The 24,562-nt window shown below is 46.9% G+C and overlaps 1 protein-coding gene across 3 annotated transcripts; it reads left to right on the forward strand.

Annotated features, from left to right (window-relative positions):
• The first annotated feature begins 5,491 nt into the window (after positions 1 to 5,491).
• On the forward strand, positions 5,492 to 22,637 carry SLC17A2 (solute carrier family 17 member 2). 3 transcript variants are annotated; one of them, XM_060614636.3, is made up of 13 exons: positions 5,496 to 5,694; positions 8,865 to 9,015; positions 10,298 to 10,407; positions 12,002 to 12,213; positions 14,527 to 14,760; positions 14,845 to 14,932; positions 15,787 to 15,873; positions 17,277 to 17,395; positions 17,516 to 17,677; positions 18,145 to 18,277; positions 18,367 to 18,514; positions 19,801 to 19,891; positions 21,490 to 22,365. In XM_060614636.3, the coding sequence occupies exons 3-13, from the start codon at positions 10,380 to 10,382 to the stop codon at positions 21,622 to 21,624; spliced, it is 1,437 nt and encodes a 478-aa protein (XP_060470619.1). In that variant the 5' UTR covers positions 5,496 to 5,694; positions 8,865 to 9,015; positions 10,298 to 10,379; the 3' UTR covers positions 21,625 to 22,365. The 3 variants fall into 3 exon arrangements, with proteins under 3 accessions (XP_060470621.1, XP_060470619.1, XP_060470620.1); XM_060614637.3 differs by having other exon boundaries at positions 8,869 to 9,015; XM_060614638.3 differs by lacking the exon at positions 14,527 to 14,760 and having other exon boundaries at positions 5,492 to 5,694; positions 21,490 to 22,637.
• Positions 22,638 to 24,562: the final 1,925 nt, after the last annotated feature.

The following is a 24,562-nucleotide window of genomic DNA, read 5'->3' on the forward strand; positions in this document are numbered from 1 at the left end:
TTCTAGGACGTTCACTTAGAGAAGTCATGTGGAATGATTCGGGAAGCTCCTCCTGTGGTTCAGCCCTTCTCCGCCACCCTCTGTCTCCCTCTTGGAAAGCGAAGTCGGTTTAATTCTGTGACTCCCACCTTGAGCTTCTTACCTAGTAGCACTTTTCAGTTAGGGACGGACTCACTCTCATCCATCAGGCATAACCACCAGGCTAAACTTCCTAGAAGTATAAACCTGATCACACCCCACACTTGCTTAAAATGTTTTGCTTCCCACTTTTAATTTTTTCCACTAGACGATATCTAACCACAGAGTGAATCTGGGTGTGTAACACAAGAAAGCCTGGAGGAATTCTTTTTTCAAGTCTATATTTTTTTCTTGTTTTCTTTTTCTTTCTTTCTTTCTTTTTCTTTCTTTCTTTTCTTTCTCTTTCTTCCTTCCTTTCTTTCTTTCTTTCTCTTTCTCTCTCTTTCTCTTTCTTTCTTTCTTCCTTTCTTTCTTTCTCTTTCTTTTTCTTTCTTTCTCTTCCTTCCTTTCTTTCTTTTTTTAACATTTATTTCTTCTTGAGAGAGCAAGAGAGAGACAGAGCACGAGCCGGGGAGGGGCAGAGAGAGAGGGAGACACAGAATCTGAAGCAGGCTCCGGGCTCCGAGCTGTCAGCACAGAGCCCGACGCGGGGCTCAGACCCACAGACAGAGAGATCACGACCTGAGCCGAAGTCAGACGCTGAACCGACTGAGCCACCCAGGTGCCCCAAGTCCATATTTTTCCTTTCAGAATTCACGCAAGTTTTACAAGTGACTCAATTTGTTTAAAACAAATAAAAACATGTTCCCCAAAGTATTGCATAAAACTGGCACTTCAGAAAAACGTTCCGTGTTTTCCCTGTGGCCTCAGTACACTGCTGTGCGTAGCTGTCTCCCACAGGGGCTGCAAGGTGAAGTTCACGCTCCTGAGTGTTACATAAAGGCCGCTGTGACCCGGTCTTGCTGACTTCTGCCCCAAATTTCCTACCAGTCCCTGATGTGGAGTGTGGGATCTGGGTGCTACAGGTTTCTCTAAAATCAAAACGGGCTTTTCTTTTTCTGATTCCGGAATAAATAAACGCTCTTTGTACAAAACTTTAAACAATATAAAAAAAACCTAAGTGAGAAGGTCAGACTTATTTCTCCCCACAGAGCCACTTATCTTTGATATTTTGCTGTTTCTGACTCTCTAGCTCTCTCTCAACATATACGTGTGTGTATACCTGTACACGTAGACATATACGCTTGGACATGCGTATACACACATAGACAAATACATGCTTGTGTGTATTCACACACGTACACACATGCATAATTCCACAGGCATAGGTTATAAACGCTCATTTTCTGTCGTCACCTTTTTGTTTAGTTTTATAGTTTTTTTGTTTGTGTGTTTGTTTTGTTTTAACCGTCTCATTAGTTACCCAAACCAGATAACCAAAGTTAACAGCCAGGTCTGACTCACAGAATCTCACACAAAGATATATTGATATCCTGTTTTCTTGGGTAAATATTTAGAAAAATATGGGGTCCCTTTCTATGTAATCTGCATCTGTTTTACTCGCTTAAATTATACAACATTATAAAAAGCATCCAAGTCAGGGGCTCCTGGGTGGCTCAGTCGGTTAAGTGTCCGACTTCGGTTTAGGTCATGATCTCATGGCTCGTGGGGTCGAGCCCCACGTCGGGCTCTGTGCTGACAGCTCAGAGCCTGGAGCCTGCTTCAGATTCTGTGTCTCCCTCTCTCTCTGCCCCTCTCCCGCTCGCATTTTGTCTCTCTCTCTCTCTCTCTCTCTCTCTTTCTCTCTCTCTCCTTCAAAAATAAATAAATATAGGGGTGCCGGGTGGCTCAGTCAGTTGGGCGTCCGACTTCGGCCCAGGTCATGATCTCATGGTTCACGGGTTCAAGCCTCGCATTGGGCTCTGTGCTGACAGCTCAGAGCCTGGAGCCTGCTTTGAATTCTGTGTCTCCCTCTCTCTGCCCCTTCCCTACTCACACTGTTTCTCTGTCTCTCAAAAATAAATAAACATTGAAAAAAAATTTTTTAAATAAATATTAAAGAAAAAAATAAAAAGCGTCCAAGTCAAATGGTACAGATACCACTCATTCTTTTAAAGCGTTGCTCATTTTTTAAACATAAAGATGTCTTGCAATCTGTTCGGTCAGTCTCCCATTGATGAACTCTTAGGTTATTTCCAGTTTGCCCCTCTGGCTTTCTTTTTTTGAGTTGCATTTTCACTGAATGTGTTTGTGAATTCCGAGAGGATCAACACTTTTATGATATTAAGTGCTCCCACCCAACAATGTAGTCCATAGTTCTACCTAGTCAGGTTGTGTTTTATGTCCTTAATGAAATGTTATTGTTTTCTTCCTTTGAGCCACACGTTTCTCGTTCGAGTGATTCTTAAAAATTTTGCAGTTTTTGTGGCTAGAAAACCTTAAAAACTTTCTATCTCCATTCCTGGCTGGTTATTTCTACTACCGGGGAAAGCAACTGATGAACAGAAAAAAATCTTTCCCGCGTTTGCGGCCAGTTTCCAAATCCCCTTCCTGCTTTGCACCGTAATCCCTGGTGGTGTTGAACAATTGCGATCGTCCACACCGCGCCTCTGTGCCTTTGCTCTTTCTGGAAGGTCCTTGCCCTTGGTCACTGACTCACCCACACCACCTGTGAAGACTGACTACAGCCGTGCCTCCTCCTGGAAGCAGATAAGGCGGGTCCTGATCCGCTCTTCCTGGGTGTCCCCGTGCACGCGTGTATGATTTGTTTCCAAGACTTGTCATCCCACCTGTCTGTCTGGGAGTCGTCTCACTCAGCGGACTCCGAACTCTGTGCAGTCACGGGTCAGGTCTTAAACAAACTGGTGTTCTCAGAAGCAAGCACCACGTCTGGAACAGAATAAATTCCCCAAGAAGAAAAAAAAGAAAAGAAAAAGAAAAAGAAAGAAAGAGTGTGGAATGAAACTGCTCTGAATGGAAACAGCTGTCAATACCAGGCCAGAGAGACCTAACTTTCTAAGGGCCTCTGATCTTTTCTGCTCTATTACTATAGAGAATATACTCTATTGGTATACAGAAATCCTGACTCTTGATGGTGAGCATGACTCAAGAATTCATCCATGTAATAAATTAATGTTTAATGAACACATACTATAGGCCAAAGACTATGCCAAGAGCTGTGAATACAGCAGTTTTCAAAATACACGGATCCCTTCGGAGAGCTTGCAAAACTCCACTATAGGATTACACTGTTTAAACAAAATATGCAGCTTGAAGAATACAGTTTGAACCTTACTTGTGGCATTGGACTGTGGGCCATTTTTCCTTAGTATATTTACTCCTATTTTGGGGAATCTGCTCTTGGCTACTTCCTCTGCTAGGGTTACTGCTAAGTCATGCTGTGCCTTTGAGCAAATTAGAAATTATCAGACCTTAGGGGCGCCTGGGTGACTCAGTCGGTTGAGCATCCGACTTCGGCTCAGGTCATGATCTCGCGGTTCGTGAGTTCAAGCCCCGCATCGGGCTCTGTGCTGACAGCTCAGAGCCCGGAGCCTGCTTCGGATTCTGTGTCTCCCTCTCTCTCTGCCCCTTTCCCACTCATGCTCTGTCTTTCTCTCTCTCTCAAAAATAAATAAACATTAAAAAAAAAAAAAAAGAAATTTTTCTTCTTCTGGGCAGACTAAGCAAAAAAAAAAAAAGCCCTAATTTGTCTTCTTTTTAACCATTTTTTTGGCTTATCAGGTACCTGATGACTTTGCAATAAGTCAAGAACCAGGATTTTCATTAAAGGAAGAAAGGAACTATTATCTCAATTCTCCTGGCTCCCCCTCCATGCCTTAAAAGCAGACTCAATAATGCCACTTAAAGACTTTCACATCCTAATCCCCAGAGCCTGTCAATATGTGATTTCGCGTGGCAAAGGGCACATGACATATGTGATTAAGTTAAGGATTTTGAGGTGGGAAGACTGTCCTGGAGTTTTCAAGTGAGCCCAATATGATTGCAATCGTCCTTATAAAGAGGGAGGCAGGAGGGTCAGGCTTCGAGAGAAAGATCTAAAGATGTTTTGCTGCTGCCTTTAAAGATGCAGGAAGGGGCTGTGAGCCAAGGAAAGCTGGTGACGTCTAGAAGCTGGAAAAGGTAAGGAAATGGATTCTCCCCTAAAGCCTCCAGGGAGAATGTGCCCTGGGAGACCCCTTGGTTTTTGGCCCAGTGTAACCCATTTTAGACTTTTGACCTCCGGAACTGGGAGAATAAATACGTGTTGTCTTAAGTCACGAAGTTTGTGTTAATTTGTTACAGCGGCAACAGGGAACCAATACAAAGGAACCAAGGAGTTAAACTAAGGGGCTGACTCCAGTTGGCTCTCTGGGGGAGTCTGGGGAGTCAGACCTGACAGGAAACTCAACCACGGCAGTTTGAAGCTAATGAAGCGAGAGAGGGCGGGCCCTCACTTCACTTATGAGGGCCAAGAGTCAAACTGGAAGTGTCGGTAGCAACCACAGACCAAAAACTACGACTCACAACTGAGACACAATCCAAGAATCAGGAGTCGAGCAGAGCCTGGAGTACAAAAGGTTCAGAGAAGAAGCAGGAAGGAAGGGTTCAGGGTATTGGTTTGCACCGCTCTTGGGGACATCCCGAGCGTAATCGGAAACTGGCTCCTGGACTCAGAGGGCAGGGAGAGACTGAAGAAAGAGGCAGGCCACTCCAGGTTGGTAGGTGACGGGTTTTAATAATAGCAAAGGAAATGTGCATACGACACCTGTCGTGGGTGGCAGCAAAATGAATGGATCTCTGCACCCACTTCCAAATCTTAGAAGTTTATAACGAGGCCCCAACTGGGTGTTCTCAACACCACATCACCATCTCAAGGCCATGTCCTTGGAGCAGGCTCTGGAAGCAGGAAGGACAAGCGGGACCCACATTCCTAGGACAGAGGAGAGGGCGAGGAGGCTCTGAGAGCCCAGGTCTAGCTCATGGGTCAGCCGGTGGTCACACGTTTTTGATGACATTCCCCAACACAGGGTCGCTTCATGAGTAGATATCGGAGTAGCCAACGTCCACATTTATTAGCATGTGGGCACCAAAAGCTTAAGGAAAGTCTAGCTGACTTACCAGAACCCCTGGGAACGTCTCGTTTATTGAGGACCTACTATCGGTCAGCATAAATATTTCATTTAACTTGTGCAATCCCCCCACGAGTTCAGTATTAGAACCTTGCTTTACTGATGTAGAAACCAATTCACAGAAGGCGGGTGACTTGTCCAAGGCCACAGAAAACACCAGGAAGTGAAGGTGGGGTTGACGTCATTTCTCCGATCCTAAGAGCTTTGCTGTTTCCTCCACACCGTGGCCCCTTCCTTTCAGGAAAAATGCTCGTTGACTTGTTTTGGTTGCATGCACAGTTCTGAGCAGAAAAACATGATGTCACCTTTCGAGACACTCATTTTATCAGTGGGGACTTGAAAATGAAGTTAAAAATTAAGCAGCAGAGTCAAACCCAGGCTCTCTGCTCTGAGAATGTGGGGCCAAACCTGATGCTGTCTGACTGCCACGTGGCTAATTATTTATCCTTGTGAAACTCTGTGGAATTATTTGAAAGGGAGGAAGGGACAGAAACTTCTTCAAGTAGCCTTGTAGTCTAGGGCTTAAAATACTGGTTTAATGGCGAAGGTAAGTGCTTTTCTTCTTTTTGGGTCTGAGGATAATTACTAATCAATCAGAGATCCATTAAAGGGAGGGAGCACTTTGAGGGGAAGTCAGAGGAACACCATGAAAGCGGCCTAAGGATTCCCGTCTGGGAACGGTTTCTGGCTTCAAAATGAAGAAGAGACTTTCTAAAACGTGCAATCGATTCAATCGATACTCTAGAGCACGGCTTGAGAGGCCACCGATGTCCATGGACACTGGACAATGGTCCCTTCTCTGGGGATTCTGTATTAACTGTGGCACCTTGAGGAGCTGGGTGGGTTTCACTGTGGGATAAAATGCTGGATCAGAACTAACAAGGCTTGGATTTGGGGACTGACTGATGAGTCTTTTCAGATTGCCACGTATATTTGAAATGATGTCTCAAAGAAAGGCGAATAGGAAGTTGTGAATAAGATAAAAGCAAGAGAACGTACATGCTTGTGGAGCTCACCTGGCTCCTTGCCCTCAGAGCTCAGGGAAGATGCTCAGAGAGACCATGATGAGCACCCACAGGTGCTCCGATGGGAAGCTCTTGGTGAAGACTGAAGAAGGTCCCTTCTCCCAACCTGCCAGAGAAGGTCCCTAGTCCAAAGCACGGTTGCCCTGGAAGGCAAGCCTGAGTTTGTCACTTGGAGGAAAGGGTCAAGGGGAACCCTGCGCGTCTCCTGGCGAGCCGAGCCGTGAGTCCCCCAAGGCACTGACCCAACTGCGCTTGATTTTGACGTTACTCTGCTTTCTAGGATCACCCACTCTTGGTGCTTGATACGGTTTTTCTTTTTCTTTCTTTCTTTTTTTTCGCGATTAAATCCATAAGTGAAATGACCGCATGACATAAATTACCTACTGGAATAACCAGTTTTACTTCAGCCCTACCAATGTTTCAGAAAGGTAGGGGCAGGTGACACAAAGGGGCCTCAGTCTTACTAACATGGAAGAAATTGCTTCTTGTTCTCTGATGTTCTCTGATGTTCTAGCAAGATGCATCCCTTATTCTCCCATCTCGTGGATTCTAGTAGAAGAACCCACTTAAATGTTTTCTTTATTTGAGAGAGAGAGAGAGAGAGAGAGAGAGAGAGAGAGAGAGTGCAAGTGGGGGAGAGAGGGGCACAGGGAGAGAGAGAGAATCAATCCCAAGGAGGCTTCAGGCTCATCAGGGAGCCCAATGCGGGACTCAATCCCACAACCCTGGGATCATGACCTGAGTCAAAACCAGGAGTTGGACACTCAACTGGCTGCACCACCCAGGCGCCCCTGGAAGAACCCACTTTCCAAAGGAAATGTTTAAAACCAGTTTAATGATGAATCGGAAGCACTTCTCCAGAAATGCATAAATTGGGACTGATTCACCTGAGAGGTCCCGAGTGCCATTCTGATGCCCGTTTATTATTATTGCTGTAGTTAATATCAATAACAGTTTACAACGTACATTTTACAATCAGAAGGCATGCCTCAGACCTTTTCTTCCACTCACAATAGTCCTGTGAAGTAATGTTATCCCCATATTTCCTGTTTGTTTCTACTTCGTATTCGACTAAAGCTCCCCCAGTGTATGAAATTGTGAAAAAGCTGAAAGATTTTGAAAATGGTGAAAAAGCTGAAGTGAAAAAGCTGAAATGAAAAAGCTCAGCTTGTGAATGGCAGGGATAGTCCCTGAATACCCTTTGAACCACAGGTTCATGCTCTTTCAGCCACATGTAACATTTACTCTGAGCAAACTGGGGGATTGGACTAACAGAGATGATGCAAGACAGGCTGGGGATTAGGGGAAATCTAAGCAATCGAAAGACCACTATAATGATACAGTGAGTTCCAGGCTGAGACCAATAGGAAAAAACGATTCTTTTGCTTAGGCCTAAACCATATTGTCTACGTTGTTAATTTTATATCAAATACACCTCAATATTGTATCATGAAATTATTTTTATTTTTTTTCAATTATTTTTAACGTTTATTATTGAGAGACAGAGAGACACAGAGCGTGAGCAGGGGAGGGGTAGAGAGAGGGAGAGACATAGAATCGGAAGCAGGCTCCAGGCTCTGAGCCATCAGCACAGAGCCCGACGCGGGGCTCGAACTCACAGACTGCGAGATCATGACCTGAGCCGAAGTCGGTCGCTTAACCAGCTGAGCCACCCAGGCGCCCCTCATGAAATTATTTTTAAAAGATAGACCTTTGTTTCATTTCTTCTCCATTTTCCTATATCTACTTATAGTTTTGCCTCTCTGACTCACGAGGTTTTAGAAGTGTCACTGTGGAATGGAGGGTCCTCAACCATGCTTACAATTGGACCCAGACTCAAACCACTGTCTCTGAGCGCCTATCGGTCGTGACAAGGCACAGATCCCGTCGTTTCACGGGCTCCTGCGATTACTTTAGGAAAATCGTTTCCATTACTACGTCCCGAGAGCCCCTAGGCTACAGTGGTTTGGGAAGTCTGCCCAATTTCTCTGTCTCGTGCAAAGGACACAGGAAGTTCACGACTGAAGTCAGCCATTGAGACAAAATTCAAAACAGCCCGTGAAGTCAATGTAAGCTAAGGCGGGGTGGCAACAGATACAAGGGAAAGGAAGGTTTGTGGCAGGATTCCACTAACAAAAACAGCAAGAAAAGGCGGTCATTTTTATTCTTTTAACTATTCGAAGCTCGACTGGAAAGTATTTTCACCATCAAATGTCCTTCTTGAAGAAATGACTAAAAAAAGCAAAGCCATGTAACTGCCCCTGTGGAACCCTCCCGAAAGAGGCTACCCTACTGCATTCTAGGCTGTGCTTAAAATACGAGCATATAGGGGAAGTGGCTCTAGCAGACAGAGGCAGCAGCAGGCTGGGCGTCAGGAGACCCGGTGCTGGCTCTGTGACCTACGTGGCCTGTGTCCACTTCTCGGACTTCCCGCACAGCAGTTTTCTCAGCAGCACGGTGAACAGTTGGGCAGAAGATCTCGGAGCGTCTTTCAGCTCTAGGGCTCGGGGCCTGCAGGACTTATCAGAGCGGTTGGTGGGGAATCTGTAGCTGGGGTGTGACGACTCTTGGTTGCACGTACGGTGAAAAAGTTGCCTTCAGGCAAGTCTTGGGATCTTACATAACAGGGGAAATCAGACAGAAAGTGGTCCAAACTCTGGGTAAACGAGGCGTCCATTCCATTTTGCTTCAGCTAGGATCTGAGTGAAACGCACTGACCCGGGCTCCTGATCTCAGCCAGATGTTTGTAAGGCTCGTAAGCCCTCCACTGCAGGACGAAAGCCAACATGATTCCTGGTGCTGACCTTCTCTTGTTTAGCAACTGGGCATCCATCTAGGTCCAGGTAAACAAAAAAGAAAATTTCAAAACTTAGATGGGCAGATCTTATTCTTAGAATTCAGGAGACACTTGGCGAGCAGAAGACTGTCCTGTCTGTATTACTGAAGGCCCGATCATTGATCTTTCAAACTAGCGGCTTCTCGGTATAACACGAGTGTCTACAAGTTGTAAAAAAGCAAAACAAACAAACAGCAAAAGCACTTAGCAGATATGGAAAATCCTTTAGAATAATGTGACCACCGTGTTCCATAACCCAGAATTAGCCACTGCTGGAGCTTATGTGAACCTGCCTCTCTTTCTGTGGATGTGCAGCTGTCAACACGGGCGCGAATTATGGGGGGACAAAATTCTTCATCTTCTCATTCCTTATGAGCCTCTATCCTAAAGTCATAGGTTATGAACATCCCTGAGCGTGCAGATAAGTCTTGTTCAATTTGTGTGCAGAAAGAATGCAAAGTTTTGAGCGATGAAATATAAGCATGATCCAGTATTTGTAAAGTTTAGGAATGGCTGCCATATTGACAGCAATCTTAGGATGAGGATTGCTCCTAAAGGAAATCAATGTATGTATCCACAGAGAGAGTTTGATTGCTATATGAGTATCAAATTGGGGATCACGAATTCTCTTTTCCTGTCAAAATAACTGGACATATTTGGAATTGTAGTAGAAAGCCTCGCTCAGTGTGATTTTACACACGGTTTGAAGAACTTTTCAGCCCAAGAAAGTGTCCAAATTGTGTGTAGCAAAGGCAACGATAAACATTTTAGAGCCTCAAAGGTAATACACGTTAAGTGTTATGCAATGTCCCCCTTCCTATTCAGAGAAGCCACAATACAGCATCGTTCTGGTTGTACAGAAGGGATGGCAACATGATCATAAGGAGAGAAAGGGCTATTCTGGAACTTTCTCCCCAGCTCCTGAGCTTTATTTGACTTTCCTGTCCTCTGACCCACCTTAAGCTGCAACACGCCTCGCCTTTGGTTCTCTGTGGTTTGCAATTTTCTCATTTAATTCTTGTGGCACACTCCAGAAAGAGGCTTACTCTTATAAGAATGAATGGTTGGAGAATTTAAATGACGAGGCTCTAAGTCACATAGCTGGTGCTTACAGCTGGATTTCCTTGTAAAAACTGAGTTTTCCATTAGCGTAAAAATCAAGAAGCATGCTCAAAATGTCAATCATGTAGCCATGTTGGATCAAAACTTTTACTGGTGCTGAGAGAGGACCACGTTAACATGAGACAGTTATCTGTGTGTCGTGTTTCGGATTGTTGTTCACTCCGTAGATCAAAACCAGTCGTGGTGAAAGAGATTCGGGGCAGAGGGAAAGTCCACCACAGAGCCTGCCACTGCCTCCAGAGGAGCCAAATGGACAAGAAGCCTTCGCCCAAGAAAGGTAAATCCTCCCCATCAAGACTACTTGCTGGAAGTCTGGAAGCTTATCTCCATGGCTCTTTTTCCTCTCTTTCTCTTCCTGTTTTCTTTCTTTCTTTCTTTCTTTCTTTCTTTCTTTCTTTCTTTCTTTCTCTTTTTCCTTCCTTCCTTCCTTCCTTCCTTCCTTCCTTCCCTCTTTCTTTCTTTCTTTCTTTCTTTCTTTCTTTCTTTCTTTCTTATGTCACCCATTATAAAGACTCTCTGAACAACATTGGACCAGCTCTGGCCCCTCGTCCTGTTACCCGTTGCTTTTTTTTAGGGAGCCCCACTGAGTTACCTCTTAGAAATCAAGACAAATGCCCAACAGATCCTGGGACGTAAGGAACGGAATAAGTCTTGAAAAAGTCATTTTAAACAACTTGTGCATGAATTCCTGCCATGATGTGATTGCCAAGCAGCTTTGGAATCCTCCAGTGGCATGGAAAGAAGTCCTTCGCAGGCAAACAGTCCTATCACTGAGGCTGTTTGGCCATTACAAATGATTTCTTTCCTTACATTTTTATCTGGTTGTTCACAGGCCCTCTTCTTGGTTGTCTTTAGTTCCATTTCTCCAAATCTACAGAAGAGATTGAATCCATCATTCGCTTGGGAACCCTTGCAACGTTGGTCCCTTGTTGCGTTTTGTGGGGACTTTTAAAGAATGTGTTGCTCTTGTAACATATTGAATACTAGCCCATTTCCATATCACCTCCAAACTCAGTAAAAGTGGCTCTTAGTTAGTTAGTTCTTTCTTTTTTTTAAATGTTTATTTATTTTTGAGAGAGGGACAGAGTGTGAGCGGGGGAGGGGCAGAGAGAGAGGGAGACACAGAATCCGAAGCAGGCTCCAGGTTCTGAGCTGTCAGCACAGAGCCCAACACGGGGCTCGAACCCACAAACTATGAGATCATGACCTGAGCTCAATTCGGGCACTTAACTGACTGAGCCACCCAGGAGCCCCGCTGTGTTAGTTCTTGAAAGCTGGGCATACGTGGAGGCAGGGTCTAGTGACATGACAAAGGTGTTTCCAAGTGAGCGTCACATTCAGGAGTCGGGGGGGGGGGGTGCTCGTTTCCACACACACTATCTCAGATATTTAAAAGTGAATCCTTGGGTGTTCCGTCAGCTTCTTTCAAAGGCAGGTCCGTGGTAAGTATAAAGCTCCCAGTTTTACGGTAAATGAAATGAATATGCAAAACGGACAGGACCTCTGACTTGCAGCTGGGGGACCGGTTTGTCCCACCCCCCCCCTCCATCTCCCCCCCTCCCCCACTCACTTTACTGGGGACAATATGACATAAGCGCCCTCCCTTAGACTTTCCTATAGTTACCATCTGCTTCCCACACCTCTGGAAAAAGGTCATACTTGCTTTGCTTGACTGTAAGAGCCCAGATTCATTGTCTTGAAGTCAATTTAAGAATATGGCCAAGGAGCACCGTAGTCATGGTTATTTTGGCGAGAGAAGGCAGTGGGGCGGAGCGAGGGCCCTGTTGTTTTCCAGGTGTAGTCGTGGGAGAAACGGAAAGACGGCGGCCTCGGTCAGGATGCTCAGTGCGTCCTTCCGTATTGCCTCCTAGCTCCAGGTTTCTGTTCGTTACGCTATGGACTGGCTCTCATCATGCACTTCTCAAACTTCACCATGATAACCCAGCGTGTGAGTCTGAGCATTGCGATCATTGCCATGGTGAACAGCTCTCAGCCGCATGGTCTATCCAACGCCTCCGCAGAAGGACCTCTGGCAGAAACCCTCAGCGACCCCAGCACTTCCATCAAGGAATTTAACACAGGGGTGAGTATATCAGCATTACTTCCTGCTTATGGGTCTCTGAGTTCTCTTTGGGCCAGCTGTAACAGCTTACCAATTCCTTCTTCATCAATGAGTTAAATAAAATCTTTATCACAGGATTGTAGAAGAATCAGGATTATACCCTATGGTTAATTTTTTTCCTTTAAACTATCAATTACTGCAGGGTTGTTTTTTTTTAACGTTTATTTACTCTTGAGAGGGAGAGAGACAGAGCTCGAGTAGGGGAGGGGTAGAGAGAGGGAGTCACAGAAGCCGAAGCGGGCTCCAGACTCCAGCTGACAGCACAGGGCCTGATGTGGGGCTCAAACCCACGAACTGTGAGATCACGACCTGAGCCGAAGTCAGACGCTTAACCGACTGAGCCACCCAGGCGCCCCTTACTGTAGATTTCTGATGTCACCTTTGTATTTCATGATTGTGTTACCTTGGACCCAGCTTATTTATTTATTTTTTTTTTTTTTTTAAATTTTTTTTTTTTTTTTCAACGTTTTTTTTTTTTTTTATTTATTTTTGGGACAGAGAGAGACAGAGCATGAACGGGGGAGGGGCAGAGAGAGAGGGAGACACAGAATCGGAAACAGGCTCCAGGCTCCGAGCCATCAGCCCAGAGCCTGACGCGGGGCTCGAACTCACGGACCGCGAGATCGTGACCTGGCTGAAGTCGGACGCTTAACCGACTGCGCCACCCAGGCGCCCCGGACCCAGCTTATTTATAATGACCTCTCTGCCTCCAGTCTTTTTTCCATCATTCATTCTACACATTCACATTCTTGTGCTCAAGAATACAAGACAGCTTCGGGGCGCCTGGGTGGCTCAGTTGGTTAAATGTCTGACTTTTGATCTCTGCTCAGGTCATGATCTCACGGTGGTAAGACTGAGCCCTGCATTGAGCCCCACGTCGGGTGTGAAGCCTGCTTAAGATTCTCTCTCTCCTTCTGTCCCTGTCCCCTGCTCATACTCTTTCTCTCCCTCTCTCTCGACGTGCTGGGCTCCTCCAAAAATCCGGCCACAAGGGCCAGGTCCTTGTTCTGAGCAGCTCAGAGTCCTGGTTAGTTTCTCAGCATTTGGTTTCACTCCAAATGCTACAAGTTTACTTTCGCTCTTCAACAAAAATGAATTTTCCTATTTCTCTTTGTACAAATCATAATCATCCTTCAAAGGGTGGTCCAAGTATTGCTTCCTTCCTGGGACCTTTGCAAATTGTTTTTGTCTCTTCTCAAATTTCTCTTTGTCTCTTCAATTTATAGCATGATGCCACAAGCCTAGTAGGCTGCCAAAAATTATTTATTGGCTTGCCTCATAAGAAGAGTGTGATCTCATTAATGTGCAGTGCATGTTTCGGGAAGTCATCTCTGCCAGGGCAGACCATAATTCCTCAACTTGATTTTAAGGACAGATTTTGATGAGAATTCAGGGAAGTTGTGCTTTCCTAGTATTTTTGAAATAGAAGTCAACATGTCACCGAACTTTTCCCGGAAGCACACAGTTAAAGGAAACTCTTTCTCAGGTGAAATCTCTCTTAATGGCTGTTTTTCATGCACCTCTTCTTACCACGTAATCATTTCTTTATCTCTTTCCTTCTTCATTTCCTTTGTTTTTATTCTTCCTCTGAAAGGAGCAAATTAGGGGTATAATTGGTTGCACGTTTGGAAGAGGTGGAATATTTGCTAGGTAACAAATACAGATAAGTAGATTTTTATACCAGGATCCCACCAACCCAAGCAGCACTGGTTTTATTATTTTTTTTTATTTTTTTTTTTTAATTTTTTTTTTTTTTTACGTTTATTTATTTTTTTTGAGACAGAGAGAGACAGAGCATGAACGGGGGAGGGGCAGAGAGAGAGGGAGACACAGAATCGGAAGCAGGCTCCAGGCTCCGAGCCATCAGCCCAGAGCCTGACGCGGGGCTCGAACTCACGGACCGCGAGATCGTGACCTGGCTGAAGTCGGGACGCTTAACCGACTGCGCCACCCAGGCGCCCCGCAGCACTGGTTTTAAAGTCGGTTTCTGTAGGGCACCTGGGTGGCTCAGTCGGTCGAGCTTCGGACTTCAGCTCAGATCATGATCTCACCGTTCGTGGGTTCCAGCCCCGCGTCGGGCTCTGTGCTGACAGCTCGGAGCCTGGAGCCTGCTTCAGATTCGGTGTCTCCTTCTCTCTCTGCCCCTTCCCCACTCACACCCTGTCTCTCTCTCAAAAATAAATGAAGATTAAAAAAAAATTTTAATAAAAAAATAAAGTAGATTCTCATAAAAGAACTTCTTAGCAAAGCATTTTCTTTTTTTCCGCCCCCCAGGCCTCTGTATATGAATGGAGCCCAGAGACTCAGGGTATCATCTTTAGCTCCATCAGCTATGGGATAGTAGTGACTCTGATCCCAAGTGGATATTTGGCAGGGATATTTGGAGCAAAACAGATGCTTGGTGCTGGTTTGCTGATCTCCTCCCTCCTCACCCTCTTTACACCGCTGGCTGCTGACTTCGGAGTGATTTTGGTTATTGTGATTCGGATGATCCAGGGCATGGCCCAGGTATCCAGATACTTTCTCGTTCGGAGCGGGACACAGGTACCTGAACTGTACTAAGACCGAAGGTCTTAATGATGTTCATTTCAGGGCATGGCCTGGACAGGTCAGTTTACCATCTGGGCAAAGTGGGCTCCCCCACTCGAACGAAGTAAACTCACCACCATTGCGGGGTCAGGTAAGGATATACACGTGCATTAGAGCTTTGGAATCGGCCTCACCCAAACGCGTCTTTCCTTCTCTGCCTGGGATGTCTGGGGGGGGGGGGGGGGGGACAGGAGAAAGTGCCACCGAGAGATTGAACAATGTGAGACGGTTACATAGCCTCTGTAAGAGAGAGCTACCTCGGTGCTGTAAAGCCACTGGGGTTTAGAAGCGGCTGTGAGCTGGGGTAGTCAGAAACGCACTGTGGGAAAACGTTTGGAACTTGGGTCTGCATAAATGTAAGACAATCAAGTGAATTTATATAATACTTACCTAATGGCGCTGAAACACCATTTCAGCAAAGACACACAGGCGGGAATTAAGACGAGCAGATTTCACAGCGGTAAGGAGAGACAGACATCAGCCTGGAAAGGAGAGTCTGAAGAGCCCAAGTGATTCTGAGCTCTTTGCTGTTCTGGGCTAATCTTCACAACTGTCTGACCATTAAGTATGTCGTGAGCTCCCATGTTACCGAAGAGGGAATTAACCCGTGCGCGAGATCGCGTGAATTGCCCACATGCGAACCGCCAGCGGGTGGCCAGAGCAGCCGATGACGGGACTCCAGGACTTTGCTGCCGACGACATGCACCCTAACGGGGGGCAGAGGCGCTCACTGGTGTTCAGGGAGCCACGCTGCAGTGTCAGGAGGCCATCAGCATTGTCGATCCCTCCCAGTTACTCTGCGTGGCTGTCCCGGGGGGGATCCGTGAGCGGGAAGAGAGGCTGTCCTCACGCAGTCCTTCTGGGTCGGCCTCCTCGCTGCCGGGACAACGTCCAGGGAGAACACTCAGTCTTGTCGTAAGTGTTTCTTCTCCCTCTTCTCCTCAGGGGCAGCGTTTGGGTCCTTCATCATCCTCTGCGTGGGGGGACTAATCTCCCAGGCCTTGGGCTGGCCGTTTATCTTCTACATCTTTGGTGAGTCCCTTTCCCTTCTGTCCCGAGCGCCCCGTGTCCCGGCCGCTCAGCGTGATGCCCACGTTCTCTGTCCCCCGTGCCCACGAGAGAGAACGGGCCCTCGATGGAACAGAAGGTGACGAAGGCCGTTGAGGACCGGTGGCTCCTTTACCCCAGCCTAGGAGATGACCCTCCATGCGGGGCTGGCCTCGGAGGAATGGGGAGCACGGCCTTCCGCTCCCACCCCCGGCATCTCCTGCAGACTCGCCACCACCACGTCCGAAATGCCGGCTCTAGCTGCCCCGTGGTTGACACGTCAGTGTCACCGAGAGTTGGTGACACGCACTTGAAACGCGTCTTCGTGTTTTATTACAGTTGTTATTACTGCAAAGATGCTTTGACCTATTTATTCTCTGCCAGGCAGATCTTGCAAAGCTCGATTTACTCGCACCCCCCTAGGGAGACCTCCAAGCCTTATCCTGTCAGATGCCGTCTTCCTGCCCTCTGTGGTGCTCACTGATAATTCCCTCTCTAAGCTATGCTGGCACACACTTATCTGTTTGCCCCCCCTCCCTCCCCACGAGACTGTGAAATTGTGAGGCAAGGAATCTATTCTATAATTTTTTTTTTTATCACTTTGGTACTATCATAGCGCCTGGCTTCTTGCTCGATAAATAAAAGAATGGACGGATCCCGTCATTAGAGGGAATTTAAAGAACATTAGTCCCCAGAGACTTTTAACATCGGACCTTCTTCCAATGACCCATCTCAGCCACGAGACACAGGCCTGTTCTCCTGTTCTCTTGTTCTGCCCAAAGGATGCCATCCAACACGGTTCTGGCTTGCAAGGCTTCCTCACTAATGATGCTAATCCCGGGTCATTTCGGTCCGCACGTGTTAATCACGTACCGTCAAGGAATATTTCTTCCGAAAATCCCTAACGGATGCATTGTTTGAATACAAATAACACCGTCTTTTGCAAATATGCCAGAAACTTGGCCTCGCCCCACCGATTTTCTGGCAGGTGGTTTCATGTATGTATGATTCCTGTCTTCTTCAATCCTGACTATTCACATCTTCCAAAGTGAGACAATAATGTGTGTAATAAGAAACACTATAACTACTGGGGCCCTAAGAGTAATTAACCGGCTGCGCAGTGGTCCAATCCCGCCCGTGTTCTCTCCAGACGGCTCTGACATTGACAGATGGCGCTCTGTGTTCGACAGGTGGAGACCGGAGAGCCTTTTTTTTTTTTTTAGAAGAATTTTGTTTAGAAGAATTGAAATAAGGAAAGTTTAGGTCCTTTGGTGGAATAAGCATGAACTGATAAGCGTGTTTTGAGGGAGAGGCGTGCCATTTCGGAGGACACCCCCTTCCCCCAGCATACAAATCTACTTGAAAATAACTGGGTCCCGGCTTCCCAGGTAGCATTGGCTGCGTCTGCTGTCTCCTGTGGTTCACAGTGATTTATGATGACCCCACGCATCACCCATGCATAAGCGTCCGGGAAAAGGAGCACATCGTGGCCTCACTGGCTCACCAGGTACAGTGCACCCCTCCTACCTGTGGCCCGTGCAGAGGTACCTAGGGCGGCGGTGGGGCTCACAGGAGAGGTCCCCTCGGGGCTGTTCCAACCCCACGTTAACGAGATATTTCCTTTCAGTCCAGTTCTCCTAGACGATCTGTCCCCATAAAGGCTATGGCCAGATGCCTACCGCTTTGGGCCATTTTCACGGGGTTTTTCAGCCATTTCTGGTTATGCACCATAATCATAACATACCTCCCGACCTACATCAGCTCCGTGCTCCACGTTAACATCAGAGACGTGAGTATACTTCCGGTCCTTCTGGGGAAATGGTAACGGCAATGAGGAGAAACGGCTCTGTGCTGCCCGCGGCATCCTGCCCTTGCACGTAACCCCTCATACAACCTCCACGATGACCTTGAGAGAGGCATTGTAAGGACTGCCATTGTACGGACACGGGGACACGTAGACGTAAGATGATGTGCCTTGGTTTACACGACCGCGACTGGCAGATCTGTGCGACACGGCCACACGGGCTGATTCCTCCGTTTCCCTTAGAGATTAATGTTACTTTTCTCCGGACACCAGTGTAATGCAGCGTGAGTGGCCCTCTTCCCTGAGACAGCGTTCTTCCCCAGTGGAAAAGGACACTAATTCCCTGAAAACGACTCGAACGTCTGGGGGGTGGGCTCACGGCGCCCGCCTGCCTGAACCTCCCTGGTGCTCTACGCCCGTCCACACTCACGTAACACGTTTCCTTCCCTCAGAGCGGGGTTCTGTCATCCCTCCCCTTCATCGCTGCTTCAAGCTGCACGATTCTAGGAGGCCAGCTGGCAGACTTCCTTCTGTCCAGGAATCTTCTCAGACTAATCACTGTCCGAAAACTCTTTTCATCCCTAGGTAAGGACCGGGGCAAGGGCTTGGTTAACTGATCCTTTTTCCCACATGTGGTCTGCGAGGGTTCCTGATGCTGTGGCTTCATTGTCCAGGGCTCCTCCTTCCGTCTCTGTGCGCCGTGGCCCTGCCCTTCGTGGCTTCCAGTTACGTGACAACCATTATTTTGCTGATACTCATTCCTGGGACCAGCAATCTGTGCGACTCGGGGTTCATCATCAACACCTTAGATGTCGCCCCCAGGTAGAAACTTACACCTGTTTGTTCCCCTCGTGCACGGTCTTCCAGAGGTGCCAGGCCTCAGTCCTCCTCTTGCAACTCCTTCCCGTTATGACATGCGCAAGACGATAGAAGGATAAATGATGACAGCTAACTGGAAATGTCACTACGTGGCCACGACCTAAGTCATTTTAGAGCAACAGTTGCCGATCTTGGCCAGTAATCATTCAGATGAAAAGCTTCCCAAGCCTCCCCACCCGAGACTAAACCGCGTGCCCTGGGAAAGGGCCCACACACATGTGTTCTGGAAAAGCTTTCAGAGTTGATAATATTAGCTCCCTCAACTGTATGCGTTTGCCATGAGCCACGCCCTACTCGATAGACGTATATCGACACATCTGATCTCACAACTGCATGGGGTAGGCCCTATTGTTGTCCTCACCCTAAATCATGATTTTTTTTTTAAAGTTTATTTAGTCATTTTGAGAGAGAGACCAAGGGCACGATCACGGGAGGGGCAGAGAGAGAGGGAGAGAGAGAATCCCAAGCAGGCTACGTGCCGTCAGCGCGGAGCCCGACACAGGGCTCCAACTCGTGAACTATGAGATCGTGACCTGAGCTGAAATCAAGAGTCACATGCTTAACTGACTGAGCCACCCAGGTGCACCTGCCCTCACTTTAAACTGGAGAAGACGGAAGGCACAAGAAGGTTAAGTGACATGCCTAGGGTCACACAAAGGCGGAGCCAGGATTTGGATTCAGGCATTTTGTCCAGAGTCTGTCGTCCTGGGCACTGCACGAACTGCCTGCCGTGCGGAGCAGCCTTGGGATGTGGATCGGGGTGAATCCTGGTCTCCGGGGAGACTGAGGTCATCCCTGGTTGTTGACCTGGCAGAGAGATGATTTCAGGGCTGGCAAACAGACATTGCCCTGAATGTCTCTAGGTGAACGAAACACAGCATTAAGCAAAATGACTTTGCTGTAATAACCGAACTGCCTTAAAGCTGAGTTGCTGAAAAGCCTTAGACAGCTTTCTATATAGAATCATCTGTTGGGGCCCGCCAGTGGCTCAGTCGGCTGAGCGTCCAACTCTTGATCTCAGCTCAGGTCATGATCCCAGGGTCATGGGTTCGAGCCCCGTGTCGGGTTCTGCCCTGACAGTGTGGAGCCTGCTTGGGATTCTCCCTCTCTCTCTGTCCTTCTCCCCTCCTCTCTCTCTGGCTCTCCTTCCAAAATAAATACATTAATTAACTAGATGAAATTCAACAGAAAATAAAAAGGAAGCCATCTGTGAAATGTTCACCCCACAGGTACGCAAGTTTCCTCATGGGAATCTCCAGGGGCTTCGGGCTCATCGCAGGGATCATCTCTTCCACAGCCACCGGATTCCTCATCAGCCAGGTTGGCCAGTTTATTGAAGTCTGCAAGGAGCAGGTACCGCTTGAGGCGCTGGGGCGTCACGGCGGGGCCCCCGCCCCCCACGACTGTACGGTCCGACCGAGACAACAAGCACGGGTGTCAACACAACCACTCTACTCACAGGGGACTCGGAAAGACAGTCTTGTTAGGTCGGGTTTCCCAGGGAAAGAACAGTATAAGCTGACCCTCTACAAAGGACTGGATGTTACCTTGATGAGAATGGGCAGAGGTGGAGAGAACAGAGCCCAGGTGGCCTCCCGGAGCAAAAGCATGAGGCAGTTGTTGGTTCTGACCCGAGGGAATGGCACGCGTCAAGGGATGGTAAGGGGTGAAGACAGAGGGGCAGGAGACAAAGATTATGAAGTCTGTTCAGACTAATTCTAATTAGAAAAAAATTACAAAACGGAAACACCAAGGGTCCCAAGGCCACTGTAAAAAAAGAGAAGCGAAGTCATGGTGAAGAGGTCATGGCTGTGGTCATGGGCCGTGAGGCTGGCTCAGTGGGAAGCAAGGGCTAGGAGGCCCCCAGAGAAAAGCGGAGCCAGCCTGCGGTGGCAGGATGACAAGAGTCAGCTTACAAAAAAGTTTTCTTTCTTTCTTTTTTCATTTCTTTTCTCAATCTCTCTCTTTTTTTTTTTTTTTTTAGAGAAAGAGAAAGAATACGGTGGGGGAGGGGGCAGAGGGAGACAGAGGGAATCTTAAGCAGCCTCCACATTTGGTGTGGAGCGGGACGCAGGGCTCGATCCCACAACCCTGGGATCACGGCCTGAGCTGAAATCAAGAGTCGGACGCTGAATCGACCGAGCCACCCAGGCGTCTCTCCCTCGTTTCACTTTTAATACGTCTCCATGTGATCTAGTTTCCAGGTTAATGTTTGACCAAATAGCTAGGAGTCTGCCGTGACTATAATGCCAGAAATGAACTACAAACTATGAGAAGGATCATCCCAGGCAAATACAACTCACGCCGTGTTGAGATGTCCACCCAAGTGGGGCTGGTGACACTGATGTCAACAGCTAAGACCAAAACTAAACAGAGAGAACGCAAGGGTGAGGTCTTAAACACGTCACTTTAAGGGCGCCTGGTTGGCTAGTCGGTTGAGCGTCGGACTTCGGCTCGGGTCACGGTCTCATGGTTCATGGGTTTGAGCCCCACATCGGGCTGTGTGCTGTCAGCACGGAGCCTGCTTCGGATCCTCTGGCCTCCTGCCTCTCTGTCCCTCTCCACCTTGTTCTCTCTCTTTCTCAAAAATAAATGTTTTCTTAAAAAAAAAAAGTCACTTGAAGCATAACTTTCAATGAGGAATGTGATGTTTTCATGAAGGTTGAGATCCACATTTCTAGAAAGACATTAGTGTAGGTTAACTTATTTTGATTTAAAGAAAAATCCCTCTTAATCCAGTACCCAATGTTCGTTGTGGTGTCATTCTGTCCCCCCAAAATTTCACAAAACCTTCTTGGCTATTGCATAGCATTCCCTAGATACTTTGAGATCAATGTTGCAATACTCGAAATGGAAGATTTCGAGAACGGGTGGAGAAGGAAACCCGAGGCTGATCATTCTGCATTCTCTGCCTCCAGGATTCTGTGTCTGGATGGAGGAATGTCTTTTTCCTATCTGCGGCCGTCAACATGTTTGGCATGTTTTTTTACATCACATTTGGACAAGCAGAAATCCAGGACTGGGCCAAAGAGAAGACCATGACCCGCCTCTGAGGATAGTGAGTTGCACACTTACGATGCTGACCATTAACTTTGCGACACATTTTCCGTATTGTCCTTCTTCCTTCATATCCTTGGCCATAGCCTCAGCGTTTCTCCTCTGGCTTCCTGTTGGGTCTCCCTGGGGAGTTTCTAAAACACACGGATGAGGGGTCCACCCGCAGAGACACTGAATGAACTGGTCTGTGGGGGAGCCCAGGTGCCCCTGGTTGTTAGACACGCTGCAGGGTTTCTAACATGCAGCCAGGGTTGACAACTGCTGGACACACTTGAAACGTCAATCCCTGTTGCCTTTGAAGTTTCCTCTTTGGGAAATACTGGATGAATAAAAATCTGTGTGAAAATAGTCACTGATAAGTACCTTCGTGGGGGTGATGATGGACACAGAGAAGACCGGCTAGCAGCGATGGTCATGTGTTATAGAGCTCAGCATGGGACAGAAATTTCAGGCTGTAATCCACAGAATTAACTTTTTTATGGTTTGTATGCATTGTACAAAACATGGGTGTTTATTTATGTGGTTAAATTCTATTAAAATTCACATGCTAAAATTGAATAGACCGTTTTCAAATTATTTAGATTAGGATTATTTGCATCAGGCAAAACAGAGATCTACTTATCCTAGCTAGATTCCAGGGGATTCACGACCAAGAAATGACCAGGCACGGATTAAATGAATGAGGTTAACTAGAAATCAAGACAGAATTGAAAAGCTCACGTGGAGGCAAGACTGGCACTTCCAGAAGGTACAAGGAGCTAGCCTGGAGCATGTTAACGAGAACTGAAGGGAGACCACAGAGGTGCTTTCAAATGAAATGATGATTTGTAAGGAGAAGAATCCTGAAGCTATAACAAGGAAGAGAGTGTAGACCGATGTCACGTACCAAAGACGTTTCTTTCTGGGGGTTGAAAAAGATCGTTTGAGCTTCTTCCTGTTTTCCCAGGACTCTCGAATAGTCATCAGTGCCTCCAACAGGAATTGATTCTGGTTCCTACCACGTAAAACACATGCTGTAGGCTGTGACAGCTGGACTCTCACACACCTAGCTGGCTCTGGTTTTGCTGCAACTGTTCTAGAGGAGAAAATCCCACCATCTTTAAAAGCCCCGTAGAAGCGCAGGGGCCCAACCTTGGGCCACCTTAACGGATGAAGAGAAGCTCCTAATGCAGAACAACAGGTATTTCTGCGCAGGTGTTTTAGCACGATGCAAAGATGAGAACACTCCGGCTCTGTCCTCTGGGCATTTACAATATAGAGAGGGAGGGGAGTTTGTAGAAAACAAAAAGAAGAGAAAAAGAACAGAGTCGCATAATGGATGGGCAAATTAAATACAGGGGAGAAAAGAATGAGAAATGGCAGACAACCCAATAGAAAAATGGGCCGATGTCTTGAACGGCGACTTCACGAAAGAGAAATTCTAAGTGGCTAAAGATATAAAAGGTGGTCAACTTCGGTGGACAGTAGAGAAATGGAAATGGAAACCACAGTGAGATAGCACCACACACATTAGCAGAATGGAGGACGAATTGAAACAAATATATTTACAAAACAATTACCTTTATTACATGAGATATACTCTCAGATTTTCAATTCTATTGAATAATGCCTTGGTCTATCCTATTATATTTCATTTTTCATAGGGGCGCCTGGGTGGCTCAGTTAGTTAAGCGTTCAGCTTTTGATTTCAGCCGAGGTCATGATCTCACAGCCGTGGGATCGAGCTCCTAGTGAGGCTCAGCGCAGGGCATGGACCCTCCTTGAGATTCGCTCTCTCTCTCCCTCATAAATACAAACATTCTATTTGAGTACAAGTCTTCTTACCTATCATTTTTATCAAGGTCGATTCTTGGTTAGGTCTTTTTCAAGAAAAAAACATATATACATTTTATAGGATATATTTTTTATATTATATATTTATATATAATATGTATTAAAAATATATACACATAAAAGAAGGTTGTTCGTAGCCATGCAAATCGATTTCCCTGGTGTGTCAAGATTAGTGCTTTACACTACTCTGGATCTATGGTAACAGCTAGCCAGAGCCCTCCAGGTGACCACAGGCACGTATCAGACAGACTTGGCTAATGTAAGAGCTCTACCTAATGGCCCAGCCCTGGTATCAGGTCCGAGAGTTGGGGACGCAACCAGAGCTGGGCCAACAGAAGTCCTTCACGAGACTCTCTGACCTGGAGCCTGGACAGAACACCTTTCCTGTCTCATGGTGAAGATAGTAGGGTAAGGTTCCAGACAGCCAGGCAAAGGGGTTTTCCCTCTTGGAGGCTAAGAGAAGGAAAGTGACGTGTAAGAAGGCAGTGGAAACGAGAGCCTGGGGTTGTGGGGGAGAAAGAAAGAAGGGGGAAGGGAAAGGAAAGAGAGGAAGACAAGGTGGGAGGGAGGAAGAGAGAGGTGAGAGGCAACGGGAGAGAATGGGGTACAAATCCTGACTTCCAGGCACGTGGTCTCTGGAACATCTCTCCTGCAAATCTTCTGAGTTTTGGAGGTGAAACTTTTCTTAGAGTCCTTTTTAGAGGTAGCGAAAAATCCCTCTGGGAGGCATTTACAGAAATAGCAAAATCCTTTAAAGAAGAGCCAGGCATCATAAATCCAGCCTTCACTACTATGAGTGAAGAGAATGACAGTTGGTACCAAGAGGGACCTATTTATAGTTGCTGTATTCAAATGAGGTACTGGTGCCACCCAATCTCTGACTGGATGAGAAGTAAAGAATGACTACATGCAAATGAGCTGCTTGAAGTTCACTGTGATTGGATAGTATTCACACTTGGCATGAACCATTCAAAAAGCAAAAGGCAACCAGAAAGTTATACCCTGGCAGCCGAGTGTGGCCTCTACCAAGAGCACTTTGAACTGATTTCCTTGATTGAAGTCCACGAGGAATGACGTTGGCCTAGTTCAGATCATGTACCT

The sequence above is a fragment of the Panthera onca genome, chromosome B2, assembly GCF_046562875.1.
Source record: "Panthera onca isolate mPanOnc1 chromosome B2, mPanOnc1 haplotype 2, whole genome shotgun sequence".
NCBI lineage: Eukaryota > Metazoa > Chordata > Mammalia > Carnivora > Felidae > Panthera > Panthera onca.

Coding starts and splice junctions, on each gene's coding strand:
- SLC17A2 (XM_060614636.3), top strand. CDS start 10,380: ATGGACAAGAAGCCTTCGCCCAAGAAAG. Junction 18,515..19,800: donor ACCTTAGATGTCGCCCCCAG/GTAGAAACTTAC, acceptor TTCACCCCACAG/GTACGCAAGTTTCCTCATGG. Junction 19,892..21,489: donor CCGGATTCCTCATCAGCCAG/GTTGGCCAGTTT, acceptor CTCTGCCTCCAG/GATTCTGTGTCTGGATGGAG.